At 40.6% G+C, this 26105-nt stretch overlaps 1 protein-coding gene across 1 annotated transcript in view; it reads left to right on the forward strand.

Annotated features, from left to right (window-relative positions):
• GPR158 (G protein-coupled receptor 158) overlaps positions 1-26105 on the forward strand; it is a 329341-nt gene that overhangs the window by 172553 nt on the left and 130683 nt on the right. Inside the window, exon 4 of the mRNA XM_038393446.2 lies at positions 6782-6999. Coding sequence (XP_038249374.1) covers positions 6782-6999 — 218 coding nt within the window. The remainder of the gene's footprint in view (positions 1-6781; positions 7000-26105) is intronic.

Raw genomic sequence — 26105 nt, forward strand, 5'->3', positions numbered from 1 at the left:
ATGGCATATGCACAAGGGGGCTGAATTAAGATTGTACACACAATGGCATTTCCTAACTTTTATGTGCTTGATGTTGCAACATTACTGTTCTTTTAGTGTGTGTGTGTGTGTGTGTGTGTGTGTGTGTGTGTGCGCGCGCGCACACACGTGCTAGGTATTTTAGACATATGACAGGTCCTTATTCTAAAGAGCTTACAGTTGATGGGCCAGCTTGTGCCTTAGGGAGACACATTATTCCCATACCACTTTCTATTTGTGAATACATGGATGTATGCATCTGTTCATTCTCTCTCTCTCTCTCTCTCTCTCTCTCTCTCTCTCTATGTATGTATAGGTACCTGTGTGTGTTTTGGTTTGTGTGGATATCTATTTGTGTATGAAAATACTCATTATTAATAATATTTTGGTAGTAAATCAATAAAAATAAATACACTTTTGTTCCTCCTTCACTCTTTTTCTTTTCTTTTTTTATTGTGTACAGTAACTGGGTGCCTTTTCCTCATACTTTCAGTTTTGATTAGGATTTTTCTTCCCCTGCAGATTAATTTTTTAAAATTCCTTTATTTTTATTTTCCCTTTTCTAAGACCAACCTTATTCATCTCTTCAAGACTTCTATACTGATGCAGCCATTTTAAGCTTCATATTTATTCTTTTAATATTCACACATTCTCTCAATAAATCTTTATATTCATGTCTATGCCTTCTCCCTTTCCTTTCAGCTAAACTTTTCTTTTCCCTTCGCTCAATTTATTCTTCCTTTCCACTGTCCCTGTAGTCTTTTCCTTCTCTGTGGCCCTTCCTTATTCTCTCTTTATTTCTAACTCTTTCAGCACTTTCTATCTGCTTGGTCCTGTGCACGTTGATGTGAAAGGCAAAACTCCAGTTGACTTAAATAGAGCAGGATCTGGCTCCCAGTCATTGCCTACTCACTGCACTGTTTTCTTTTCTTAGCAGTCCCCAGCCAGTGCCACTTTTGGGCAGAAAAGTCTCCTGCTGGAGCCAAGTTTGGGCCCAGGATGTTGCTGTAACAGCACAAGAGTGTGGCACAGGGAGCCCCATTCCTGCCAGTGCTGCAGTGAAGTGTTCCTGTTTTATGCATCACTTGAGCTGCTCTTAGTTTGAGTGGATGTTGCATCCCTCAAGTGGGTGAACAATTGGTCAGAGGATAGAACGTGGAACTCTTCATTTTTGCACATATGCAGAGGGAAATGTTGCCGTCTTGCAGTCCTTCAGGTCATGTAACCTCGGGGATAGGTTGGGTTTAAACTCCCCACCCCAACAAATCTCTTGTTCAAAGGCAGCCATGACAATAAATAGGAACATCTGTTAGAGAGACTGTGTGTATGCATATAAAAGTGGCAATGTTTTGTGACTGTTGATAATAGGAAACTTTTTGTCAAATTTTGAAAAATTTCAGCCAGGCCCAATATATATCATCTGCAGATTAACTGTGAGGAAGAATCTTTCTTAAGTCAAAAGATACTCATCACATAATTACTCAAAGCCAGCAGTGCCTTAGATGCATATTAATGACCTTTCTTTAAAGACAACTGGAATCATTTCACCAGATATGGCTAAACCAACGTTTGCTGTTGCACTATAAAGCCATATCCTTGGGATATTTGCTGTAACATGCAGCTGTTTATCAGCTGTTATCTCTATAACATGTGACATGCATAGACATGAAAAAAAGCTTCCAAGAAAAACATACAAAAATAAATGCTTGAGAACACGGATTAAAATATATTTTTGACAATTTGTCAAAGTTAAAGATTTAAAAAAAAATTGTAATACTTTGTTTTTACATCATGCAAAACTTTTAATTCATAGCCAATATCTGATGTAAATAAAAATGTAAATTTCTTAATTCTGGTAAATGTGTAAATGCTGTTTTTTCAGCATTTATGATATTAATATATTTTATTGTTATTTATATAGTGGCCACAATACAGAATACATTAAGGAAGGGCTTGCTTGTAAACTAGAACTGTGAGGATTAAAGAGATGATCAAGTGACTGAGAAGAAGGGAGAGACTTCTAGCTAGATGGGTAGAACAAGTGAAAGGTGACCCCCCCATCTATGGAAAATAAGAAGGGAACAGATGAGAGCTTGGAGAATAGGTGGACATGAGGTCAGAGGCAGGGTGAGCTAGCTCATAGCAAACTCTGAAAACCAATAGTATACTATTAATTTGGATGTGAGGATGGATGGGATATAGGAAAAGTGATAGAGGAGCGGAGTGATGTGGATCTGCTGGTTCTTCATTGGTCTATCCAAAGGTTAGTAAATAGAGACTCACTCTGACCCTAATGCTGGCAGAGCTTCCAGAATGCTGACAGGAAGAATTACATGGATGGGACATGTGGAAATGAAGAGAAATTCTGGGGTTCAGAAAATCTGCCAGATTAATGGACTTTGGAACAAAATTAAAGTCAATGCTGATTTTGGTGGCAATGACTTCTCATCCATCTTGGGTAGCTAACAGTTGGTGAGATCACATTTGTTGGATTCTGCAGCTGACCCAAGTTTGGTTGTTTCTAGCTTCCCTTCTCTCACCCCATGGGAACTTCTGCCTCCCATCTCTTTCTTCTCTCTGGGTCAGAGAGAGACTACAGTTCCTCTTATATCCTGGTTGGAGCTAATAAAATCCACTTGTCTGCATGAGTCACTAGTACTCTGCATTTCTTCAGGGCTTTAGTACCTGCATTTAGGATGAGGCTCCACAGAGAAGTCCCATGTTCCTATATGGGTTCCTGGACACTGCCAACCCATTACATTCTTACTATGAAAAGTGAGAGATTATCTAGGGTAGCCCCTACACTAAATGTAGGGAATATTGCAAATCAGGGCTATCAATTAATCACAGTTAACTCCTGTGATTAACTAAAAATATTAATTGCGCTTAAAAAAATTAATCACAGTTTAAATTGCACTGTTAAATAATAGAATACCAATTGAAATTTATTAAATATTTTGATGTTTTTCTACATTTTCAAATATATTGATTTCAGTTACAACACAGAATACAGAGTATACAGTGCTCACTTTCTTATTATTTTTATTACAAATATTTGCACTGTAAAAGTGATAAAAGAAATAGTATTTTTCAGTTCAGCTCATACAAGTACTGTAGTGCAAACTCTTTATCGTGAAAATGAAATTTACAAATGTAGATTTTTTTGCAGTTACATAACTGCACTCAAAACCAAAACAATCTCAGTCCTACTTCTTGTTCAGCCAATCGCTCAGACAAACAAGTTTGTTTACATTTACAGGAGATAATTACATTGTCACCTGAAAATGAGAACAGACATTCACATGACAATTTTGTAACCAGCAAGTTATTTACTGGCCTGATACACTAAACATTTGTATGCCCCTTCATGATTTGGCCACCATTTCAGAAGATATGCTTCCATGCTGCTGATGCTGGTTAAAAAATAATACATTAATTAAATTTGTGACTGAACACCTTGGGGGAGAATTGCATGTCACCATCTCTGTTTTACCTGCATTCTGCCATATATTTCATGAAGTGCCTTTCAAAATCTGAGATGGATGAGGTGTGGAACATGCTTTCAGAAGTCTTAAAAGAACAACACTCTGATGTGGAAACTACAAAACCCGAACCACCAAAAAGGAAAATCAGCGTTTTGCTGGTGGCATCTTACTCAGATGATGAAAATGAACATGTGTCTGTCTGCACTGCTTTAGATCACTGGTGAGCAGAACCCATCATCAGCATGGACGCAAGCCCTTTGGAACGGTAGGTAAAGCAGGTTGGGAGATGTGAATCTTTAGTGTATCTGGCACGTAAATATCTTGAGACGCCAGCTACAACAGTGCTATGCGAATGCTGGTTCTCACTTTCAGGTGACATTGTAAATAAGAAGCGGGCAGCATTATCTCCTGAAAATGTAAACAAATTTGTTTGAGTGACTGGCTGAACAAGAAGTAGGACTGAGTGGACTTGTAAGCTCTAAAGCTTTATATTGTTTTATTTTTGAGTGCAATTTTGTTTATATAATTCTACATTTGTAAATTCAACTTCCATGATAAAGAGATTACACTACAGTACTTGTATTAGGTGAATTGAAAAATATTATTTCTTTTGGTTTTTACAGTATCTTATTTGATTATAAATATTTGCAAAGTGAGCACTGTACACTTTGTATTCTATGTTTTAATTGAAATAAATTTATTTGAAAATGTAGAAAATATCCAAAAATATTTAAATGGTATTCCATTGTTTAACAGCATGGTTAATTTTTTAAATCATGCTATTAATTGCAATTAACGTTTTAATCACTTGATAGCCCTATTGCAAATACCAGAATATTATGGCAATGTTTATTGAGTTGCAGAGGTAAAATTCTGATTAAGACAATAGGATGAGACCCATAACATATGCATTCTGTGCTCACCTCCTACAGACTGTGCACATGCTCTCACACACCTGAAAACAGGAGGAGAGAATTATCCTTACAACAGTGGAGATAAAATAAATCTATATGGCTAGTAAAGAATTTCATTCCAAAGGTTCCAAGAGTTCTTTACTAGCCAGACGCGCGTGCGCGCACACACACACACACACACACACACACACACACACACAGACGCGCGTGCGCGCGCACACACACACACACACACACACACACACACACACACACACACACACACACTGGAATGAAGAGCAGGAACCAACAGATGCAAGTCATACTGCATACATTGCTGCAGGAGGGTAATTTTGATAGAAGATACTGGAGCAATTCCCAGCTCTTGTGAAAAGTGATGAAAGGTGTCACATTTATTTTGACACTAAATTGCTTGGAGCTTGCATTAAATTTTCCAAAAGTTATTTATGGAAGCCCTAAATCCTACCTAGAGTTTGTATATAGCACTTCCAGCAAGTTCGGTTTACTATTTTTATTTTTTTTTACATCTCTCTTTTTCCTTTCTACTTTGCTGCATTGAATTCTGAATTATCTGCAATGTCCATGCCTGCACCTATCATGCAGACGTTTGCTGATAGATCCCCTAAATTCTTCCTCCTGACTCATACACTTCCCAACTTGCCACTATGCCACTGATAAATTTTGCAGAAGTTCACTTGGTTTCTTCAACTGTTATATACTAAGGGTGCATCTACACTGCAGGATTCGTTCAGTGGTGTACAGTATACATACCCACATAGACTCCTAGCATGGATATAAACAGCAGTGTAAACGGTGAGGCATGGATTAAGCCAGCACAGTAAAGATGCACCTGAAGGGTATGAGTGTGTACCTGAAGTATATATACTTCACCTTCTCTACTGGTCAAGCCGTGCCCCCTGTTTACACTGCTATTTTTAGCACCGTGGTGTCCCACTGCCTCCTGCTGCTGGAACCCTTCCCAGCCACAGGGAAAGCTCTGTCAGTGGCAAAAGGCTTTGGGAGGGGTGAAGCAGGAGGGAAAAGGCTTAGCCTTTCCCCGCTGCCTCCCCTCTGCCAGAGCCTTTCACTGACACATGTCCGTGGTGTGGACACAGTGTGTTTTTCACTGTGGCGTGCAGCCATAGTTATGCTACATGCCCCTGAAAGCGATGTATAATGTAGACATAAGGTTTGAAATTTGTGCAAATTGTTTCTGTGAACATTTTATTTTTTTCCGTGTAGGAGTGTCAAAGTAAAAAAAAAATAAAAATACTGTTTGTGGCCAATGTTAACAGATTGTATATAGATCAGAAGCTCTAATCCTGGGGATTGCAAACAGGTGTCTTTGAGTCATGACCTGCATACCCTGGCTATATTGCTAAATTTTTAGGTGGAGGGGGCGGGTATCCCAGCAAGAATCCAGCTGAATAGAAGGACATTTGAGAGGGTTTCATGGTGTGGAAAAAAAGATCACAGTATGGAAAAAAACTGAGAATCACTGATTTAGATAGACCAGGGGTTCTCAAACTGGGAGTTGGGACCCCTGAGAGGGTCGCAAAGTTATTACATGGCGGGTCGCGAGTTGTCAGCCTCCATCCCAAACCCTGATTTGCCTCCAGAATTTATAATAGTGTTAAATATATAAAAAAGTGTTTTTAATTTATAAGGGCGGGGTGCACTCAGAGGCTTACTATATGAAAGGGGTCACCAGTACAAAAGTTTGAGAACCACTGAGAGAGACGAAATGTTAACATACTTACAAGACTTCCTGCTCGTATGGTTTGTGTTTGTAAATGAAAACTAGGTACAGTACCCAAGAACAAGTTCCACTTTGGGTAAGGAACAGAGTAATCACCCAATAGAGTGCGGAACAATTGTTAATCAAATAGGGTTTTATCTAATTTGAAGGTAATTAACTCCATAGATAACATCTTTATGGAATTAAGGAACAATAAAAAGTCAGTTCAGAGTCTGTACTCTGAGTATTAAGAAGCTAGCAGGGTCTGGTCCTTCATGTCTCAGTAAATATAAATTTTTTTTCCCCCATGCTCCAGGCTTCTGATGCAATAAATTCTGTCATTCACCAGTTGCCTTCACAGAACTAACTTTACAATCTGAGCCCCTTTTAAGAATAATGGGAAAACATTTGGCATGAGAGGTTGCTCTCCTCTGATTTCTAAACTGGACTGCATTTCCCAGGTGAAGCGACCTGAACAATCCCTGCTAGCTGTCCTGTAAATTAGGTGAGAGAGGAAAATGGGGAGTGGGAGAAAGGTCAACAGAGAAGTGTTTTGCTCCTGTATGTGTGAACTGCCTGTGCCATGGAATTAAAGATGGTTTACTTCCCCCATTTGATACTTTCAGGAAAACATACAGATAATCACTTCTCCGGAGGCGAGATGTCTGAGGAAGTCTACACCTGCCTACCCTGCAGGGAAGGATGTTCGTACTGTACAGATGATACTCCCTGCTATTCACAGGAGGACAAGTATTTACGGCTTGCTATCATCTCATTTCAAACACTCTGTATGCTGTTGGACTTCATAAGTATGCTGGTAGTCTACCATTTTCGCAAGGCAAAGGTAATCATAGGCATTTTTCTTTTAACCTTCATGCCTGTTATGTGTTGCAGACACATTTGTTTTAAATTAAATGCTCCCAATTTGAATGATTAACTTCTTAACCAAGCAACTCTAATATATTTTACATAGGCCAAGATTTTCAGGCATGCCCAAATCCGTTTTTAGGTGCCTGAATAAGTGGCCTGATCTTCAGAAGTGCTGTGTACCCAGCTGATTTCAAAAAAAGAAAAGGAGTACTTGTGGCACCTTAGAGACTAACAAATTTATTAGAGCATAAGCTTTCGTGAGCTACAGCTCACTTCATCGGATGCATTTGGTGGAAAAAACAGAGGAGAGATTTATATACACACACACAGAGAACATGAAACAATGGGTTTATCATACACACTGTAAGGAGAGTTTTCAGAGTAGCAGCCGTGTTAGTCTGTATTCGCAAAAAGAAAAGGAGTACTTGTGGCACCTTAGAGACTAACAAATTTATTAGAGCATAAGCTTTCGTGAGCTACAGCTCACTTCATCCGATGAATCCAAATCGGTGCATCCAAATGCATCCGATGAAGTGAGCTGTAGCTCACGAAAGCTTATGCTCTAATAAATTTGTTAGTCTCTAAGGTGCCACGGGTACTCCTTTTCTTTTTGTAAGGAGAGTGATCACTTAAGATAAGCCATCACCAACAGCAGGGGGGGAAAGGAGGAAAACCTTTCATGGTGACAAGCAGGTAGGCTAATTCCAGCAGTTAACAAGAATTTCAGAGGAACAGTGGGGGGTGGGGTGGGAGGGAGAAATACCATGGGGAAATAGTTTTACTTTGTGTAATGACTCATCCATTCCCAGTCTCTATTCAAGCCTAAGTTAATTGTATCCAGTTTGCAAATTAATTCCAATTCAGCAGTCTCTCCTTGGAGTCTGTTTTTGAAGCTTTTTTGTTGAAGTATAGCCACTCTTAGGTCTGTGATCGAGTGACCAGAGAGATTGAAGTGTTCTCCAACTGGTTTTTGAATGTTATAATTCTTGACGTCTGATTTGTGTCCATTCATTCTTTTACGTAGAGACTGTCCAGTTTGGCCAATGTACATGGCAGAGGGGCATTGCTGGCACATGATGGCATATATCACATTGGTAGATGCGCAGGTGAACGAGCCTCTGATAGTGTGGCTGATGTGATTAGGCCCTATGATGGTATCCCCCGAATAGATATGTGGACAGAGTTGGCAACGGGCTTTGTTGCAAGGATAGGTTCCTGGGTTAGTGGTTCTGTTGTGTGGTGTGTGGTTGCTGGTGAGTATTTGCTTCAGACTGGGGGGCTGTCTGTAAGCAAGGACTGGTCTGTCTCCCAAGATCTGTGAGAGTGATGGGTCGTCCTTCAGGATAGGTTGTAGATCCTTGATGATGCGTTGGAGAGGTTTTAGTTGGGGGCTGAAGGTGATGGCTAGTGGCGTTCTGTTGTTTTCTTTGTTGGGCCTGTCCTGTAGTAGGTGACTTCTGGGTACTCTTCTGGCTCTGTCAATCTGTTTCTTCACTTCAGCAGGTGGGTATTGTAGTTGTAGGAATGCATGATAGAGATCTTGTAGGTGTTTGTCTCTGTCTGAGGGGTTGGAGCAAATGCGGTTATATCGTAGCGCTTGGCTGTAGACAATGGATCGAGTGGTATGATCTGGATGAAAGCTAGAGGCATGTAGGTAGGAATAGCGGTCAGTAGGTTTCCGATATAGGGTGGTGTTTATGTGACCATCGCTTATTAGCACCGTAGTGTCCAGGAAGTGGATCTCTTGTGTGGACTGGTCCAGGCTGAGGTTGATGGTGGGATGGAAATTGTTGAAATCATGGTGGAATTCCTCAAGAGCTTCTTTTCCATGGGTCCAGATGATGAAGATGTCATCAATGTAGCGCAAGTAGAGTAGGGGCATTAGGGGTCGAGAGCTGAGGAAGCGTTGTTCTAAGTCAGCCATAAAAATGTTGGCATACTGTGGGGCCATGCGGGTACCCATCTCAGTGCCGCTGATTGAAGGTATACATTGTCACCAAATGTGAAATAGTTATGGGTCAGGACAAAGTCACAAAGTTCTGCCACCAGGTTAGCCGTGACAGTATCGGGGATACTGTTCCTGACGGCTTGTAGTCCATCTTTGTGTGGAATGTTGGTGTAGAGGGCTTCTACATCCATAGTGGCTAGGATGGTGTTTTTAGGAAGATCACCAATGGACTGTAGTTTCCTCAGGAAATCGGTGGTGTCTCGAAGATAGCTGGGAGTGCTGGTAACGAAGGGCCTGAGGAGGGAGTCTACATAGCCAGACAATCCTGCTGTCAGGGTGCCAATGCCTGAGATGATGGGGCGTCCTGGAGCCCCGACCTGGGGTATTCTATCTGCTACCCAAGATCCATAAACCTGGAAATCCTGTGTGTATATAAATCTCTCCTCTGTTTTTTCCACCAAATGCATCCGATGAAGTGAGCTGTAGCTCACGAAAGCTTATGCTCTAATAAATTTGTTAGTCTCTAAGGTGCCACAAGTACTCCCTTTCTTTTTGCGAATACAGACTAACACGGCTGCTACTCTGAAACCAGTTGATTTCAGTGAGAGATAACAGATATTCAGCAGTTTTGAAAATCAGGCCATTTATTTAGGCACTTTAATATGATTTAGGCACCTATGTTTGAAAATCTCAGACTGAATGTATTTTAATCCTGTTAAGAAGGACAGATGTTTTAAATCTGCTGACAGCCCACATGGTTGATGATTATTTGAATCAGAAATGTGTCCAAAATGCTGATAGTTAATGAAAGTTTTAACTGGGTGCCTTTAGGTAAAGTTTTGTTTTAAAAAAAAGGAACGTGTCCCAGCAATTTGTAGGCTGTCTCTGGCATTCCTACAGTTTCATCTTATATGCTGCTTTGATAAACTTGCCACGTTCACCTTATTGCAAACATTTCTGCATATAATATTCCTGTTGTTCGCAGCACTCTCTTGAAAACTTCCAGTTTACTCAAAAATGAATAAAAGCTTGCACATATTTACTAGCTAGTTTGGGATGATCTACATGTGCATACAGCATACCACACTATTGAAATTAATAGCTTCAGCCACTGTCCATAAATAGATTTCCATTTGGCTTTCCTGAACAGCGATTGTCCAGTCTACTGAATCTGACAGTTACAGTGGTAGAAAAGTGTGTGTCATGTTCTTCAAGACAACTACCTCAGTATCCTGGCAGGAAATCTCAGAATAAGCTGTAAAACTCTTTTTTTTTTCTCTCTCTTTTTTTCTTCTTCTGTCTCTGACATAGTCTTTGCTGAAATTTTACTTTTTTACTGAAATGTTACTGAAATTGTATAGATTGATTCAGACAACAGACTTGATTTGAATTTATAAAGTTTCTCTTAATGAAAAAAGTTTGTTGGAGGCATCTGTTTAGTTGCCTAATATAAATTTAGCAGAATAACTCCATTCCAATTCTATGAGGTTTTACCCCTTATGGTAATTTTATAGTCTTCTAATAGTTGTGTTAAATAGATAATATCATTAAGAGAAAATATCAAGAGAAGCATTCTTTGTTAATTTAAATCAGATTCCAAGCCTGAAGTGGAGTGAACAAAATAGTTTGCTTCCCATTCAGTTAACATTAGTGTGCTTTGACATTTTTTTTCTCCTTTCATTGAAACCTACGTTAGGTTTTATAATCCTAATAAAGAGAAGGATGACACTTAGTATTGTGGCAATTTTTAACTCTTTCACATAATACTGACCAGGTATATATGTGTGTACATACTATTGTAAAACAAATAATAATTTATTACTTTACTTTATTACATATATTATAGACTCTTTTGCGGGGAGTGGGAACCTCCCACTTTCACTATCATTGGTAGTAGTGAAGCTGCATCCATGGTAGTGTAGTAAGTGATTGGCATTTTCTCAAAAAGTCAAGTGTATACAGAACGCCAGACAGAACCTGAATTTTTAATATTAAAAACTCAACCAGCATCTCCTGTCCTTTCCACTTCTAAAATTCCTGTCCAGCTTTCTTTATACATCCTAAGGAAGCAGAAAAGGGAACAAGCCCAGTTTTTCCAGATTTGTAGACTACCTTTAAGGCCTGAATAAATGAGTGTTTCCGAAGTCAGACATGGGATAAAATAGACATTTTTCCCAGGCAGAGAGTTATCTTTGCAACATTCCATTTTCATTAAATTAGATGAAGACAGATTCAGTTATAGTTTTACTGGCTTAAGAAATGTTGATTTCGCTCAAAATAAATTTCTTACAAAGGAAAAAAATCTAAATAAAGCAGCAATGAATTGGTGAACAATCTTTTCCTTTTTGAGCAGTGTTTTCAACTAGTAGAAATTGAAAAATTATATCCCACTCCTTCTCCTGTCACTTAGCTGAATTTTCTCTTGGATTCCTTTTGTGTTCTTTATCTTGTTGGTACAGCATGATTTTGGGGGGGGGGGGGGGGAAATCTTGTGTAATTAACATGAAGTGAGGAGCTCTATGACCCAGCAAACATACTGAGAACAATGACAATTTGCATAAGAAAGCTGTCTGTTACACTGGGTAATGACAGAAAATTGGAATGAAAGAATGGAGCTGGTAACTGGCTATGCATTTTCTCTCGAGAGGAAAAGTCATTAAAATGAAATAAAAGCTATTGGAACATTTAAAATATCTAGACTCTGAGTATAAAATGTATTTAAAAGCAAACAAAACAAACTGTATTGTATTAGAAGATGTGTGCCTTGTTATGGTTGAGATGTAAAACTGCTCCAATCCATTGACATTGATCAGTGTGGGAAGGAGAGCAGTTGTGATTCACAAAGGTGTGAATATGAAGGCAGATATTTTAGAAAAAGTAATTTGTTCATGTAAACTTTTAAGGGATTATGTACTGCCATCATTTAAAACTATAGATCCGAAGACCTTTAAAGTTGCACAGTTAGGTACTCAGAAGTCAAGAAATGCCAGCTAAGGCCCCAATCCTGCAAAGACTTATGCATATATTTAATGTTATGCACTATGGTCCTGATTCACCAAACTATCCATATTTAGCATGTCTTTAGGTACTTTGTTGAAGTTCTATTTACTTTATTGGGAACTGGGGCTTAGGAGAATAAGCTAAGCTGGTTTCTGTGGTACTACTCATGTTATATTTTGTTTTCATTCTTCTTTATACTGCCAAGTTCTGACTGGATCTGGAAGTGCCTGGCTATCATCACAAAGGCTGTTTGTGTAGTATTTGCATTCCCATTCAGAGAGATGATGGGCATATGGTATATAAGTTAGGAATGAAGTTCACCAGGAGGAAGTTAGTTTTAATTCCAATGTACTAAGTTGAACTTTTATAGCAACTATCACATTAAAAGTGTATTTAAACAATTGTCACTTAACAATAAAATGAAGATTTAAAAATTTTCAAAATTAATCGCTGTAAAATAGCAGTCACATAACCCTGCAGCCAGGTGGCGTTAGCAGTGGTAAAGGCCTGGTGCATTTTTGTCTGAGTCCTTTTTAAATGAACTAGAATGGCTTGAGCCCCCACCTAAAACTCTTATCCACTCCCAGGTTTAGGAACTGATAGTTTAAATCCTCTTTAAATCCACTGTTGCAGGTGTTTCTTCCCCACTGACAAGCATTCAGGAATCCTTGGGAATATGAAACCACAAATACCTTTTATTGGGGGAGGTGGAGGAAAGAAGATAAACTTCTATTTACATGAAAAATGAAATGAGCAAGACACAAACAATTTGAGTGACGTGGCTGACTCCACATTCTCAGTAATTAATTGCCAGCTCGTCGGGGGCCCAAAACTCTTATTCACGACACAATCCTAACCTATGCCAAACCTTGCTTACTCATTAATCCAGGTAGACTCTGTGGTGGTCAAGTAAGCACGAGGAAGTGGTTCTCCTGAGCTTGTCCACTGCCATCCAGTGAAGTCTGCTCCACCAGGTCCAGCTCCAGTCTGTGGCTGGCTGTTTGATTCTGCAAAGTCATCTTCTCCAGGCCTGCTAGTGCTAGATCCTGGTCCAGTGAAATCAGTCCACTAGCTCTGCTACTGCCAAGTATGCTTCCATAAAGTCAGCTTGGCTGTGGCCTGGCCCTGCCTGTGAAGTCAGCACCATCCGCTCAACTGCCACCAGATCATGTCCTGTGTTACAGAATTAATTGTAGTATTACCAGGTCCAGTCCCATATAGTCAGCCCCACTGCTGACAGGTTTGGTACAACAAGTCAGCTCCATTCAGTTATCATAATCCCTGGACAGGAAACCCAAACAAAACAAGACCCCAAGAGAGATTCTCATCTGGTGTTAACTGTCATAGCTCTGTCAGTGGAGCTATGACAATTTATGCCAGATGAGAATCTGTCCCCTTAGAGTTTTTATTTTTGGTTGAATTTGGGCTCATTACAATATCAGAGTCAACTACCTATCCGCTCAGGATGACCCATGTTATATGACTCAGGCTATACCTCTAATAATTTCTTCCTGTTACAAATTCATTTATATGCACCATTTAATATCATTTCCAACATTTCCCTCAAACAATACAACAGAGAACATGCACAGAACTACACTGAGATGGAATTATAATATATAAGTTAAGCTTGCCAGAGCTACCAATTCCCCTTTCTCCTATATTAGAAACACAGAGCTTCTTGTCCCATATAACAGCTCTGGGGTTCATAGTAGCAATGATTGCATTGCAAGAATTATTAGTTTCCCCAAAGTAAGATAATCCGAGGCCATTCATATTCCACACCTTTAAAGGGATTGGACTGCTAGGATATTGATTAATATCCAAATATAATGAATTTCCTAACTCACTGACTCCTTATTTGCTAGTGTAATCTAAAGAACAGGGCAGTGCCTGGGTCTCCTTATCTACCCCTGCCCCTCCTCCCCCCATATGCCCTGATTAGGGATGGGGACAATAACAGGAATATTGGAATTTGCCTTTAATTTACTTTACTTCTGCCTGTCGAAGACGGAAGGGGAGGAACCTGCAAAGGGGCAACATCAGAAAGGGGGTTAGAGGAGGCCTAGAGATGAAAGTCAAACTCCTGGGACCATTGACCGAAGCTCCTCTAACAGGGTTGGTAGAACTTTGGGTGGGGCCAGACTCCCTTCAGCCCAGGGAGGGGAAAGACTCAAGTAAGCCAGCTGGAGGACTGGAGTTACAGACAAAGACTGATGGATATAGGTTCCATCCTGGAATCAACTAAGGGAAACAGAGGCAAGGACAATGGTGGTTCTCTGGTGGACTGCTGGGGTTGCTACAGGACCGAGGTCCAGCCTTACATGCACACTCTGCTGCTGCGTGTATGTTTATACACCAAAGTCTAACATTTCAGTTGAGGTGGAAGCTTGGAAGAAGGGAAGAGCTTTTGCATAGATGGAAAAGCTGCTCTTGCATGCTGCACTGGTTGTATACACTCAACAATTCCTAAATTATATATTGATTCTGTGCAGGGTTCGTTTACTTTGCATAAATTTTCTTCAGCACTGACTTATGAGCATGAACTGAGATTCAAAGTGTATGTTAGAAGAGTTGCATTGTAGTGTGGGTGGATATCTTTAAAAACACTGAGCTTGTTGTCTACAGAACAGGGTAGATAGGGATAGTGTCCCTAGGATCTGTTTGACAGAGACTGGGAATGGGCAACAGAGGATGGATCACTTGACGATTACGTGTTCAGTTCATTCTCTCTGGGGCACTTTGCATTGACCACTGTTGGAAGACAGGATACTGGGCTAGATGGACCTTTGATTTGACCCAGTATGGCTGTTCTTATGTTCTTATTCATTTTAGTCAATTACCCATTTCCTTTGTTTCTAAATGGAGCTCACAACAATGTCCTTTCCCCAATTTCTGTATAGTCACAATATGCCTTTAGGTAGGCTCTTCTTTTTAAGCTCTCATATAAGTAATTGCAAGATGCCCTATTAAAAAGATGTATGTGGATTTAAAATGCCTATATTTGCTGATGGAAGTTAGAGCTGCAGTGATGGTTACTGAAGTTCCAAAAGAAAATACTTTCACAGGCATGAGTGTAACAATGTGAATATCCTACCTTTACTGGATATAGTGTCATTCACTTTTCAAAGCACAGTGTTTACACGAGATATATGAATGATCTAGAGGAATCTAGTGTTCAGAATTTAATCAGGAAAACAAACCCAGCTCTAGTATGGACATGTAGTTGCCCTGACGAACGAGGACAGTGATTCTCAGCCAGGGGTAAACATATCCCTGGGGGTACGCAGAGGTCTTGCAGGGGGTACTCAACTCATCTAGATCAGTTTTTCTCAACCTGGGGGTTGAGACTCCCAAGTGGGTGCTCCAAGATAGGTTTAGGGGGGGTCACAAGTGCTGGGCCGATGTTAGGGTTGGCAAGCATTTGCCTGGTGTTCCATGCCACGGGGGCCCTGCTAAGCTAAGTTGCATGCTTCAGCCCTGGGCGGCGGGGCTTGGGCTTCAGCCCTGCCACCCAGGACTCTGGCATCAGACAAGGCTCACAAGTGAAAAACAGGCTTAAGTATCATACTGAAATGCAAGTACAATATTTATATTCCAACTGATTTATTTTATAATTGTATGGTAAAAATGAGAAAGTAAGCAATTTTTCAGTAATAGTGTGTAGTGACACTTTTGTATTTTTATGTCTGATTTCTGTAAGCAAGTAGTTTTTAAGTGAGGTCAAACTTGGGGTATGCAAGACAAATCAGATCCCTGAAAGGGATACAGTCTGGAAAGGTTGAGAACCATTGGTCTAGGATATGAAAGAAATAAGGGTCTAGATCAAAAATATGTAAATTGGCTCAAGTTCAGTTATGTGAGAGATGAGAGGTGAGAAGATCAGAGTATTTGGAGGCACTACTAAGATATGTGACATTACTTTCTATAGAGGGCATCTGTCCTCTGTTTGACAAGGTGGTCCAAAATCTTTGGGTCCTGATGTACTCTTAACTTTTTCATGGGTGCCTAAATACCAATAATAGCAAGAAATTCTTTTTTTTAAAAAACTTTTTGGCTGCCCAGAAGGCTGCATCGTTCTCCTCTTAGATGCTGATCTAGCTGCTTAGTTTTCATTACCTCAGGGCTGGATTACTGCAACACGCTATATCTTGTCCTCACGCTATCTTGACATCTAGAAACTACAGATGGTTCAATATACAGCATCCTGCCTTCTAAGTGGTATGAACCAATGAGAGCCCATAATGCAATACTCCCCACTCTGCATTGACTGCCAAACCCATCCCAGGTCCTGGTCTTTGTGTTCAAAGCTCTTCTCCATGGCAACAATATTTGGTAAGTGTGCTACTGTTTACCAATCCCAAATTCAAACTTAAAAGGGCTGGTAATGGGGCATTTTCAGTGGAGGGTCCTTGGCTGTAAAATTCATTAATAGCAGAGATTAAGCTGTGCCCCAGCCTTGTAAGTTTCAGTTCATGTGTATATGACAGTCTTATTTAGATATTTGAATAAATAGCTTGAAATAAACATAGTGAGGAATTTTCTCCTGCTATTCAAGGTGAATTTCTTAACAGTGGAACAATTTTCCAGAAACAATTTCGGAAGCATCATCTCTTCAGAAATGTAAGATTAGACTGGGTGAACTACTAGAATTTATAGTAGCTTGTTCTTTTCAATCTTGGTTCCTATCTGTCTTATATCTGATCCCTTGTAGTCCATCTGGTACAGTTCGATTCCCTACAACACTGTAATAAGTCTTTCCCTTTGATTCTTTGATGTAAAGCTGAGAGTGGATTCAGGATAACTTCACTTAACTAAATTTCCATTTGGATTTGTGAATGAACACCTATGGATTTGCTGGAAGGTGACTTTCTGTAGTATCAGCAAAATAGCAGCAATGTGATATATTTATTATGCTCTCATTGCTAGTATCTGTGCACCTTTCCTATTAATCATTAGCAATAGCAAAGTCCTTAGTGGATATCATGGAATCTCTGGCACTTCTCCCATTACAGGGTCAGAACTCTGAGGTAGGGCTTGCGGTTTTGGGGGAGAATGAATGGGAATAAAAGGGCTGTTGGAATTTTGAGTATCACTTATGGTGAAAAGAAAAGGAGTACCCGTGGCACCTTAGAGACTAACAAATTTATTAGAGCATAAGCTTTCGTGAGCTACAGCTCACTTCATCGGATGCATTTAGTGGAAAAAGCAGAGGAGAGATTTATACACACACACACACACACACACACACACACACACACACACACACACACACACACACACACACAGAGAACATGAAACAATGGGTTTATCATACACACTGTAAGGAGAGGTTTCAGAGTAGCAGCCGTGTTAGTCTGTATTCGCAAAAAGAAAAGGAGTACCGGTGGCACCTTAGAGACTAACAAATTTATTAGAGCATAAGCTTTCGTGAGTGTGAGGAGAGTGATCACTTAAGATAAGCCATCACCAGCAGCAGGGGGGGGGGAAAGGAGGAAAACCTTTCATGGTGACAAGCAAGGTAGGCTAATTCCAGCAGTTAACAAGAATATCAGAGGAACAGTGGGGGGTGGGGTGGGAGGGAGAAATACCATGGGGAAATAGTTTTACTTTGTGTAATGACTCATCCATTCCCAGTCTCTATTCAAGCCTAAATTAATTGTATCCAGTTTGCAAATTAATTCCAATTCAGCAGTCTCTCCTTGGAGTCTGTTTTTGAAGCTTTTTTGTTGAAGTATAGCCACTCTTAGGTCTGTGATCGAGTGACCAGAGAGATTGAAGTGTTCTCCAACTGGTTTTTGAATGTTATAATTCTTGACGTCTGATTTGTGTCCATTCATTCTTTTATGTAGAGACTGTCCAGTTTGGCCAATGTCCATGGCAGAGGGGCATTGCTGGCACATGATGGCATATATCACATTGGTAGATGCGCAGGTGAACGAGCCTCTGATAGTGTGGCTGATGTGATTAGGCCCTATGATGGTATCCCCTGAATAGATATGTGGACAGAGTTGGTTGCCCCTCCACCCCCACGAACATGATACAGTTCTGTGGTGACCTAGAATCCTATTTTCGACGTCTCAGACTCAAGGAATATTTCCAACACACCTCTGACCAACATATTAACCCACAGAGACCTTCCTGCCAACACTACAAAAAGAAGGATTCTGGGTGGACTCCTCCTGAAGGTCGAAACAGCAGCCTGGATTTCTACATAGACTGCTTCCGCCGACGTGCACGAGCTGAAATTGTGGAAAAGCAGCATCGCTTACCCCATAACCTCAGCCATGCAGAACACAGTGCCATCCACAGCCTCAGAAACAACTCTGACATCATAATCAAAAAGGCTAACAAAGGAGGTGCTGTCGGAGTATGAACAAGAGGCTACTAGGCAGCTCTCCGACACCACTTTCTACAAGCCATTACCCTCTGATCCCACTGAGAGTTACCAAAAGAAACTACAGCATTTGCTCAAGAAACTCCCTGAAAAAGCACAAGAACAAATCCGCACAGACACACCCCTGGAGCCCCGACCTGGGGTATTCTATCTGCTACCCAAGATCCATAAACCTGGAAATCCTGGACGTCCCATCATCTCAGGCATTGGCACCCTGACAGCAGGATTGTCTGGCTATGTAGACTCCCTCCTCAGGCCCTTCGTTACCAGCACTCCCAGCTATCTTCGAGACACCACCGATTTCCTGAGGAAACTACAGTCCATTGGTGATCTTCCTAAAAACACCATCCTAGCCACTATGGATGTAGAAGCCCTCTACACCAACATTCCACACAAAGATGGACTACAAGCCATCAGGAACAGTATCCCCGATACTGTCACGGCTAACCTGGTGGCAGAACTTTGTGACTTTGTCCTGACCCATAACTATTTCACATTTGGTGACAATGTATACCTTCAAATCAGCGGCACTGCGATGGGTACCCGCATGGCCCCACAGTATGCCAACATTTTTATGGCTGACTTAGAACAACGCTTCCTCAGCTCTCGTCCCCTAATGCCCCTACTCTACTTGCGCTACATTGATGACATCTTCATCATCTGGACCCATGGAAAAGAAGCTCTTGAGGAATTCCACCATGATTTCAACAATTTCCATCCCACCATCAACCTCAGCCTGGACGAGTCCACACAAGAGATCCACTTCCTGGACACTACGGTGCTAATAAGCGATGGTCACATAAACACCACCCTATATCGGAAACCTACTGACCGCTATTCCTACCTACATGCCTCTAGCTTTCATCCAGATCATACCACTCGATCCATTGTCTACAGCCAAGTGCTACGATATAACCGCATTTGCTCCAACCCCTCAGACAGAGACAAACACCTACAAGATCTCTATCATGCATTCCTACAACTACAATACCCACCTGCTGAAGTGAAGAAACAGATTGACAGAGCCAGAAGAGTACCCAGAAGTCACCTACTACAGGACAGGCCCAACAAAGAAAACAACAGAACGCCACTAGCCATCACCTTCAGCCCCCAACTAAAACCCCTCCAACGCATCATCAAGGATCTACAACCTATGCTGAAGGACGACCCATCACTCTCACAGATCTTGGGAGACAGACCAGTCCTTGCTTACAGACAGCCCCCCAATCTGAAGCAAATACTCACCAGCAACCACACACCACACAACAGAACCACTAACCCAGGAACCTATCCTTGCAACAAAGCCCGTTGCCAACTCTGTCCACATATCTATTCAGGGGATACCATCATAGGGCCTAATCACATCAGCCACACTATCAGAGGCTCGTTCACCTGTGCATCTACCAATGTGATATGTGCCAGCAATGCCCCTCTGCCATGTACATTGGCCAAACTGGACAGTCTCTACATAAAAGAATGAATGGACACAAATCAGACGTCAAGAATTATAACATTCAAAAACCAGTTGGAGAACACTTCAATCTCTCTGGTCACTCGATCACAGACCTAAGAGTGGCTATACTTCAACAAAAAAGCTTCAAAAACAGACTCCAAGGAGAGACTGCTGAATTGGAATTAATTTGCAAACTGGATACAATTAACTTAGGCTTGAATAGAGACTGGGAATGGATGAGTCATTACACAAAGTAAAACTATTTCCCCATGGTATTTCTCCCTCCCACCCCACCCCCCACTGTTCCTCTGATATTCTTGTTAACTGCTGGAATTAGCCTACCTTGCTTGTCACCATGAAAGGTTTTCCTCCTTTCCCCCCCCTGCTGCTGGTGATGGCTTATCTTAAGTGATCACTCTCCTTACAGTGTGTATGATAAACCCATTGTTTCATGTTCTCTCTGTGTGTGTGTGTGTGTGTGTGTGTGTGTGTGTGTGTGTGTGTGTGTGTGTGTGTATATAAATCTCTCCTCTGCTTTTTCCACCAAATGCATCCGATGAAGTGAGCTGTAGCTCACGAAAGCTTATGCTCTAATAAATTTGTTAGTCTCTAAGGTGCCACGGGTACTCCTTTTCTTTTTGCGAATACAGACTAACACGGCTGCTACTCTGAAACCTGTCATTATGGTGAAAATGCTCTCTCAAAGTTAATGTTTGCAACATTTCCTGAAGATGATCAGACTCTGCATTCACCTGGTCTCCTCTGGGTGATTGTTCCATAGCTGGATCCCCTCAGCAGACAACGTTTTTTGTCCCTAGTTCTCACACACTTCATTGTGGGCTTTATTATCTGTATTGCCTCAGACAAACACAGTAGTCATGAGGGTTTATAGATCACAATTTAGTCTTTGATGTAGGTGGGGCTTGTTGTATGATGTGAACGAAGATGTGTTAATGTCTGCATATCCATATAGTGTCTGCACAATGAGAGAGGAGAAGACACATTTTTTTAAAAGAAAAAATGTTTGTGAATCTTTCTTCCATTTTCCTGCCTGTCTGGTTTGTAAAGTGCTTTAGTTTAGAATACTTGGGGATTGAAGGTGCCATATAAATATAATACATTGGATTCAGTGCATGCTGTCTCTTTCTGCTGAGAATCACTGATAAATTTGGAAGCTTTCTAAAGCATAAGTGAAAGATGGAAAAAAGGCCCATGGAATGTCTGGAGAAAACTCTTCTGGAGAAAGGGCTGAATTGCCTCACCTCAGCTCATGCCTCTTTTTGAATTACTTTCCATGTATAGGAATGAACTTCGGCACACATTTAAGTGTTTTCCTGAATCAGGGCCTTAGAACATGGCTAGCCTAACTCATGCTTGCAGACTGAAGTGTGACTCACTATGCTGGGCAAATTAGTTTGCTGGAAATCAATTATACATACATATATGTTATATATTTAATATTTTGTTGTTTTTTTCCTCTGTTATATGTTCTGATTTGTCTCATATTTGGTAGCTTGTTCTGCCTGCCTGAGAAGATGACATGCCTTAACATCAGGGGGCAGATGGCTTCTTGGGACGGACTTGATTATGTGTTCCAGGAGGTCCCTTGACGTATAGGGTTGGTTAACTTACAAACTTTTAACAGTGATACTTATGAGCTGTCATCTTGAATCTTCTGCAGCTGCAACTGATGACTTTTTTTCTTTTTTTATTAAAAAGAGAGGAGACATTCTGGTGACTTCAGCCACAGGGAGAGCATTTTCACTATCGGAGTTCTTCATCTATAGATACAGTGTTTCAGGTTTCAGTATTGCAGGTGTGGTGTATCTGGTATAGAACAGGATTTCTGCTTCAAAATGTAAGCCAACTTATCGTCATAATATACCATGACAAGTTTCATTACTTGTATAACAGAAAGGATCAAGGTGCAGGTGAATTTAAAAAGAAAATGTCTGGGGATTTCTTGGCCTTCTGACATCTTGTGCACTTTCTCTCTTAATAAGATTGATTTATTATTGAGGGCTGCTTGCCTTTTGTTTTCTTTTCATTTTTTAAAAGTAGAAAGTAAATGCAAGCATATTCTGTTTGGGTACAGTAATAGGTTAGCTAATTGTAGAGGGAATACTAGATTGTTGTCTAAATATTTATTTTTAAAACAGAAATGAAAGATATACATGGGATATATTGAGTTCAGAAATACTTCAAAAGCTTCCAAATGCAAGTGATCCTGAAAAATTTGTCTGTATAACTTAGATATCTGCACATAATTATGTATAACCAACTCTAAAAATCTGGCTTTTGATTTAATTTGAAATTACTATATTTTCCTATCTCATTCTGTTTGAAAAATACTTTCAAATAGGACAGTAAACACTTAAAGTAGTGAATGATTTTGTAAAAGACTGAATTGAGTAGTAGTCAGTAATAAGTTTCATTTGTACAGTTCTTTTCATCCTAAAAGATCCCAAATGGAGCATTTTACAAGCTATAAAAATAGAATGCCAATATTACAACACTACTGTGTACATGTAATTTAGTCTGTATGTGAATGAGTTTGTTGTGTGCAGTTGTAAGCCAACCAAAAACAAACAAACAAAAAACCCCTAGTAAGTCCTTGGAATGTATTAACAGGAAGTTCACTTTCTCTGGGTAACTGTTTTAGTTTGTCTCCAAATTAATTACAAAGGAAATAATTGAAAAAATAATACATATAAACAATGAATTTACTTCTTGCACTGCTTCCATGAGAGATGATCTCAACAGCTTAATTAATTGTAGTCAACTTTGGAAAAGACTGGGAGTAAATGGAAACACTCTCATTGACTTCAGTATAGAGCTGATTCGAGTATTTTTGACAATCTTTTTTCTGTTGAAACAGAAATATTAAGAGAGGGGTACTATTTTTCTATAGTCCAGTGGGGTTAGGGTACCAATTTGGGATGTGGGGTAAGTCCCTGCCCTGCCTACCTTGGAGTAGGGACTTGAACCTGGGGTTCCTATATCCGAGGCTGGTACCCTAACCACTGGGCTATAGAATTTATGGTCTCCCTGTTTCAGAAAAAACTTTCAAAAGGTGTCATTTTCCTCCATATTAGAATGAAAACAAGCGTTGAAACCTCAAAACTTTTTTGTAAAAGAAAATGTTGTTTTTCAGCCAACCCTACTTCAATGGGCTTTGATTCAGACCCTATAAGACTCTCTCTGGCTGCAGGGGGATGCCAGTATTTATATACACTGATTACATTAGACCTTGTCAAATGCTAGGAATATAAATATAAGTGACACAAAGGGCTGCTGGTTTCTAGGCTGTCCTTCTCTCCTGGAGTCACAGGCGAGGCTGGTTGGGAACTAGCAAATCTCAGCCTTTTCTCTAAATACAAAAGGCTAAGAGAAGATTCAGCGCAGTCTGCTCATTGAATTCCAGCTTGAAGGTCATACAGCAAGGGTCAGTGAAATACTCTCTACTTGTTTAAACTCTATTCTCGTTACATTGACTTTTTTCTATTTTTTGTGGGAAATTTTGAAAAGAAATGAAGTTTTTAAATAGTAGCCCTTCCTCGCACATTTTGTACTTTTTCAATTAAAAAAATACATTTACCGTGGGGAAAAAGGGGCTGGGGGGAACAAAGGGGGGGGAAATGCCACACACACTGAAAATCCAAATACCAAAACTTGAAAACCAAAACAAAACATGCAGTGCAAAACAAAAATTGTCTAATATCAAAATTTCCTATTGAAAATTTTTACTTTCAGCTAAATCTCATTTTGGCAGGATTTTTTTTTTAAAGTCAACAAGCTCTCTCTACTTTAGACCAATTACTTTCCCTAGGTGATAGAGACTTCCTTTCTGTCATGTGACCATAGTAAGGAATCACACAAAGGGTCAGGGAGGGAGGGAGTTAGGGTGCTGGAGGGGGTTCCAACGTAGGGCAGGGGTTTAGGGTGTGGGAGAGGGGTCGGGGTGCAGGTTCCGGCTGCAGGGTGCTTACCGCATATGGCTCCCAGTCAGCAGTGCAGTGTGGCTGAGGCAGGCTCTCTGCCTGCCCTGGCTCTGTGTGGCTTCCGGAAGCAGCCAGCACGTCCAGCCCCTAGGCGGAGGCACGGCCTGGCGATTCTGCATGATGCACGCTGCCCGTGCCCCCAATGCTCCTATTAGCCATGGTTCCTGGCCAGTGGGAGCTGTAGAGCTGGTGCTTAAGGAGGAGGCAGCACGTGGAGCTTCCCTGGCTGCCCCTGCACCTAGGGACCGCAGGGACATGCTGGACACTTTTGGGAGCTGCGTGGAGCCATGGCAGGCAATGAGCTTGCCTTAGCCCCGTTGCACCGCCGACTGGACTTTTAACGGCTCAGTCAGCGGTGCTGACCAGAATCTCCAGGGTCCCTTTTCAAGCGGGCATTCTGGTTGAAAACCAGGTGCCTGGCAACACATATCCTTGCACCCACAACACAAGTGGAAACCTGCCAAACCTGGAGCAGGGTGGTACTAATCCAAGAATAAATCCCCTTGTAAACACCAAAGGGTACATAGAATCCATTACATATACAATCTTTTAAAAATGCCTGTTTTTTTTCAGACAATTTGTTGTTTATGTGGGTAGTGATTATCTTCCCAGTGCCTTCCAACTGAGTAATTTATGTTGCACGTGTGCCTAGTGAGATCTGCTGTAGCTTTGTTTTATACCCAGGGTGAATTGCCTGGTCTCTGTATTTTTCTTATCTGTTTAGTCTCCCAGAGGATTGATTTAAACGAGTCACCTCCATGATTCTGTCCTATGCATCCAACTCTGCTCTGTTGATATGCATAGGGTTACTTTTCAGTTTATGAAGTAGTAATGTGTTATGTTCATATTTTGGATTGGTGAGCAAATCTTCCTTGTTTTTCTCTAATAGATTGCATCAGGCACATCCATCTTGTTAGCAGGCTACCTTTGCCAATGTAAATTGTCTTGCAGTCGGTGCGCCGGTTCTTTCATTCCTTCTTAGGAATGGCAGACTTTCAAATGGCAGAGCTGCTCAGTGAAAGTGAGAAAAATCAAAGTATGTTACTCTTTCTTTTTTCCCCCTCACTAGCTTTCTATGGTGCCACGTTGCATATGGCTCATAGTGACATGTGGCCCTAGAGAAAACTACAGCTTTGCTGGAGTATTGCCAAATGCCTGTCAGATCTAGTTGTTGAATCCAGTGATACAGAATGTGGCAGCTCAGATAGAGAATTATTCTAATTTTCTTCTTGCATTTTTTTTCCTCCTCATTGCAAATACTTTGAAGCACAAAATTTTGCTTTGTGTGTGGATGTTTGGAAATTCAATGCTAATTAATGTGGCTGTATTTTGTTAACTGCACAGGACCATAGAGAATTGAAATACAATATCTTTCACACTTGTTTATCCATCATTTTAGCTTTTTGTTTCATTTTATCTGATGCAGCTTAGCCATCTAAAAATATTTTTATTTCCCTTCTGGAAATAATTAAGTTTTATTTATGGCTCTCTAGCAGTACCTGGGAGGCATGTGGGATTTTCCTTCTCTAATGTGATTTACTGCAGTATTTTGAAGGCAAAGAGCTGATATGGTCACTGCCTTCAGAGATGTGGGGACAATGAGTGGTTATTTATCCTAAGGCCTACTAACATTTCTAAATGCTATGAACAAATATTGAGCAATACCAAAATATGGAACGGTTAAACACAATTTGCAAACGAATATTTTTTTTGCTGCACTGAAATTTAAAATTAGTAGTACAGAAAAGTGCTTAATTAACAAAGGCCACAGTTAGTGGTAGAGAAGGCAAAAGATCAGACTGAAGACTATTGGGGAGGATGCTTACAAAACACTTGCCTGCACTCTGTAGTAGTAGTTGTTTGCACTGTTCATTTCTAGCTTCCTCAGGCACTAAATTGACTCTCAGATGTTTTAAGGAAAAAATTTACAATAAAAAGAAGGTAAATTTCTAAAACCAAAGGTGGTTATTAAAGAGATCACTACTGAAACATTGAAGTAGCTTGGTTTGACACATGCTGCACTCACGTGTAGTGGAAAATGGTGACTGCAGAGAGAGAGGGAGAGAGATGTGGTTCCCTGGTCCTTGTCTGTCTTGCTCTGGCAGAATCAAGAGCAGCAGGGAGCGTGCTCTAACTTCTGACACTGCTGTAAGTTGCTTCATGGAATTTATGCTTGTGATAAATGAAGCGGGGGGCAGGGGGGAGATAGCTCCCTTTTATGCACACCCAACCAGCCAGCTAGCTAGAAAATTCCTCTTAGTAGCTGTTCTCTACTTGCTTT

Source organism: Dermochelys coriacea, chromosome 2, assembly GCF_009764565.3.
Source record: "Dermochelys coriacea isolate rDerCor1 chromosome 2, rDerCor1.pri.v4, whole genome shotgun sequence".
In the NCBI taxonomy this organism is placed as follows: domain Eukaryota; kingdom Metazoa; phylum Chordata; order Testudines; family Dermochelyidae; genus Dermochelys; species Dermochelys coriacea.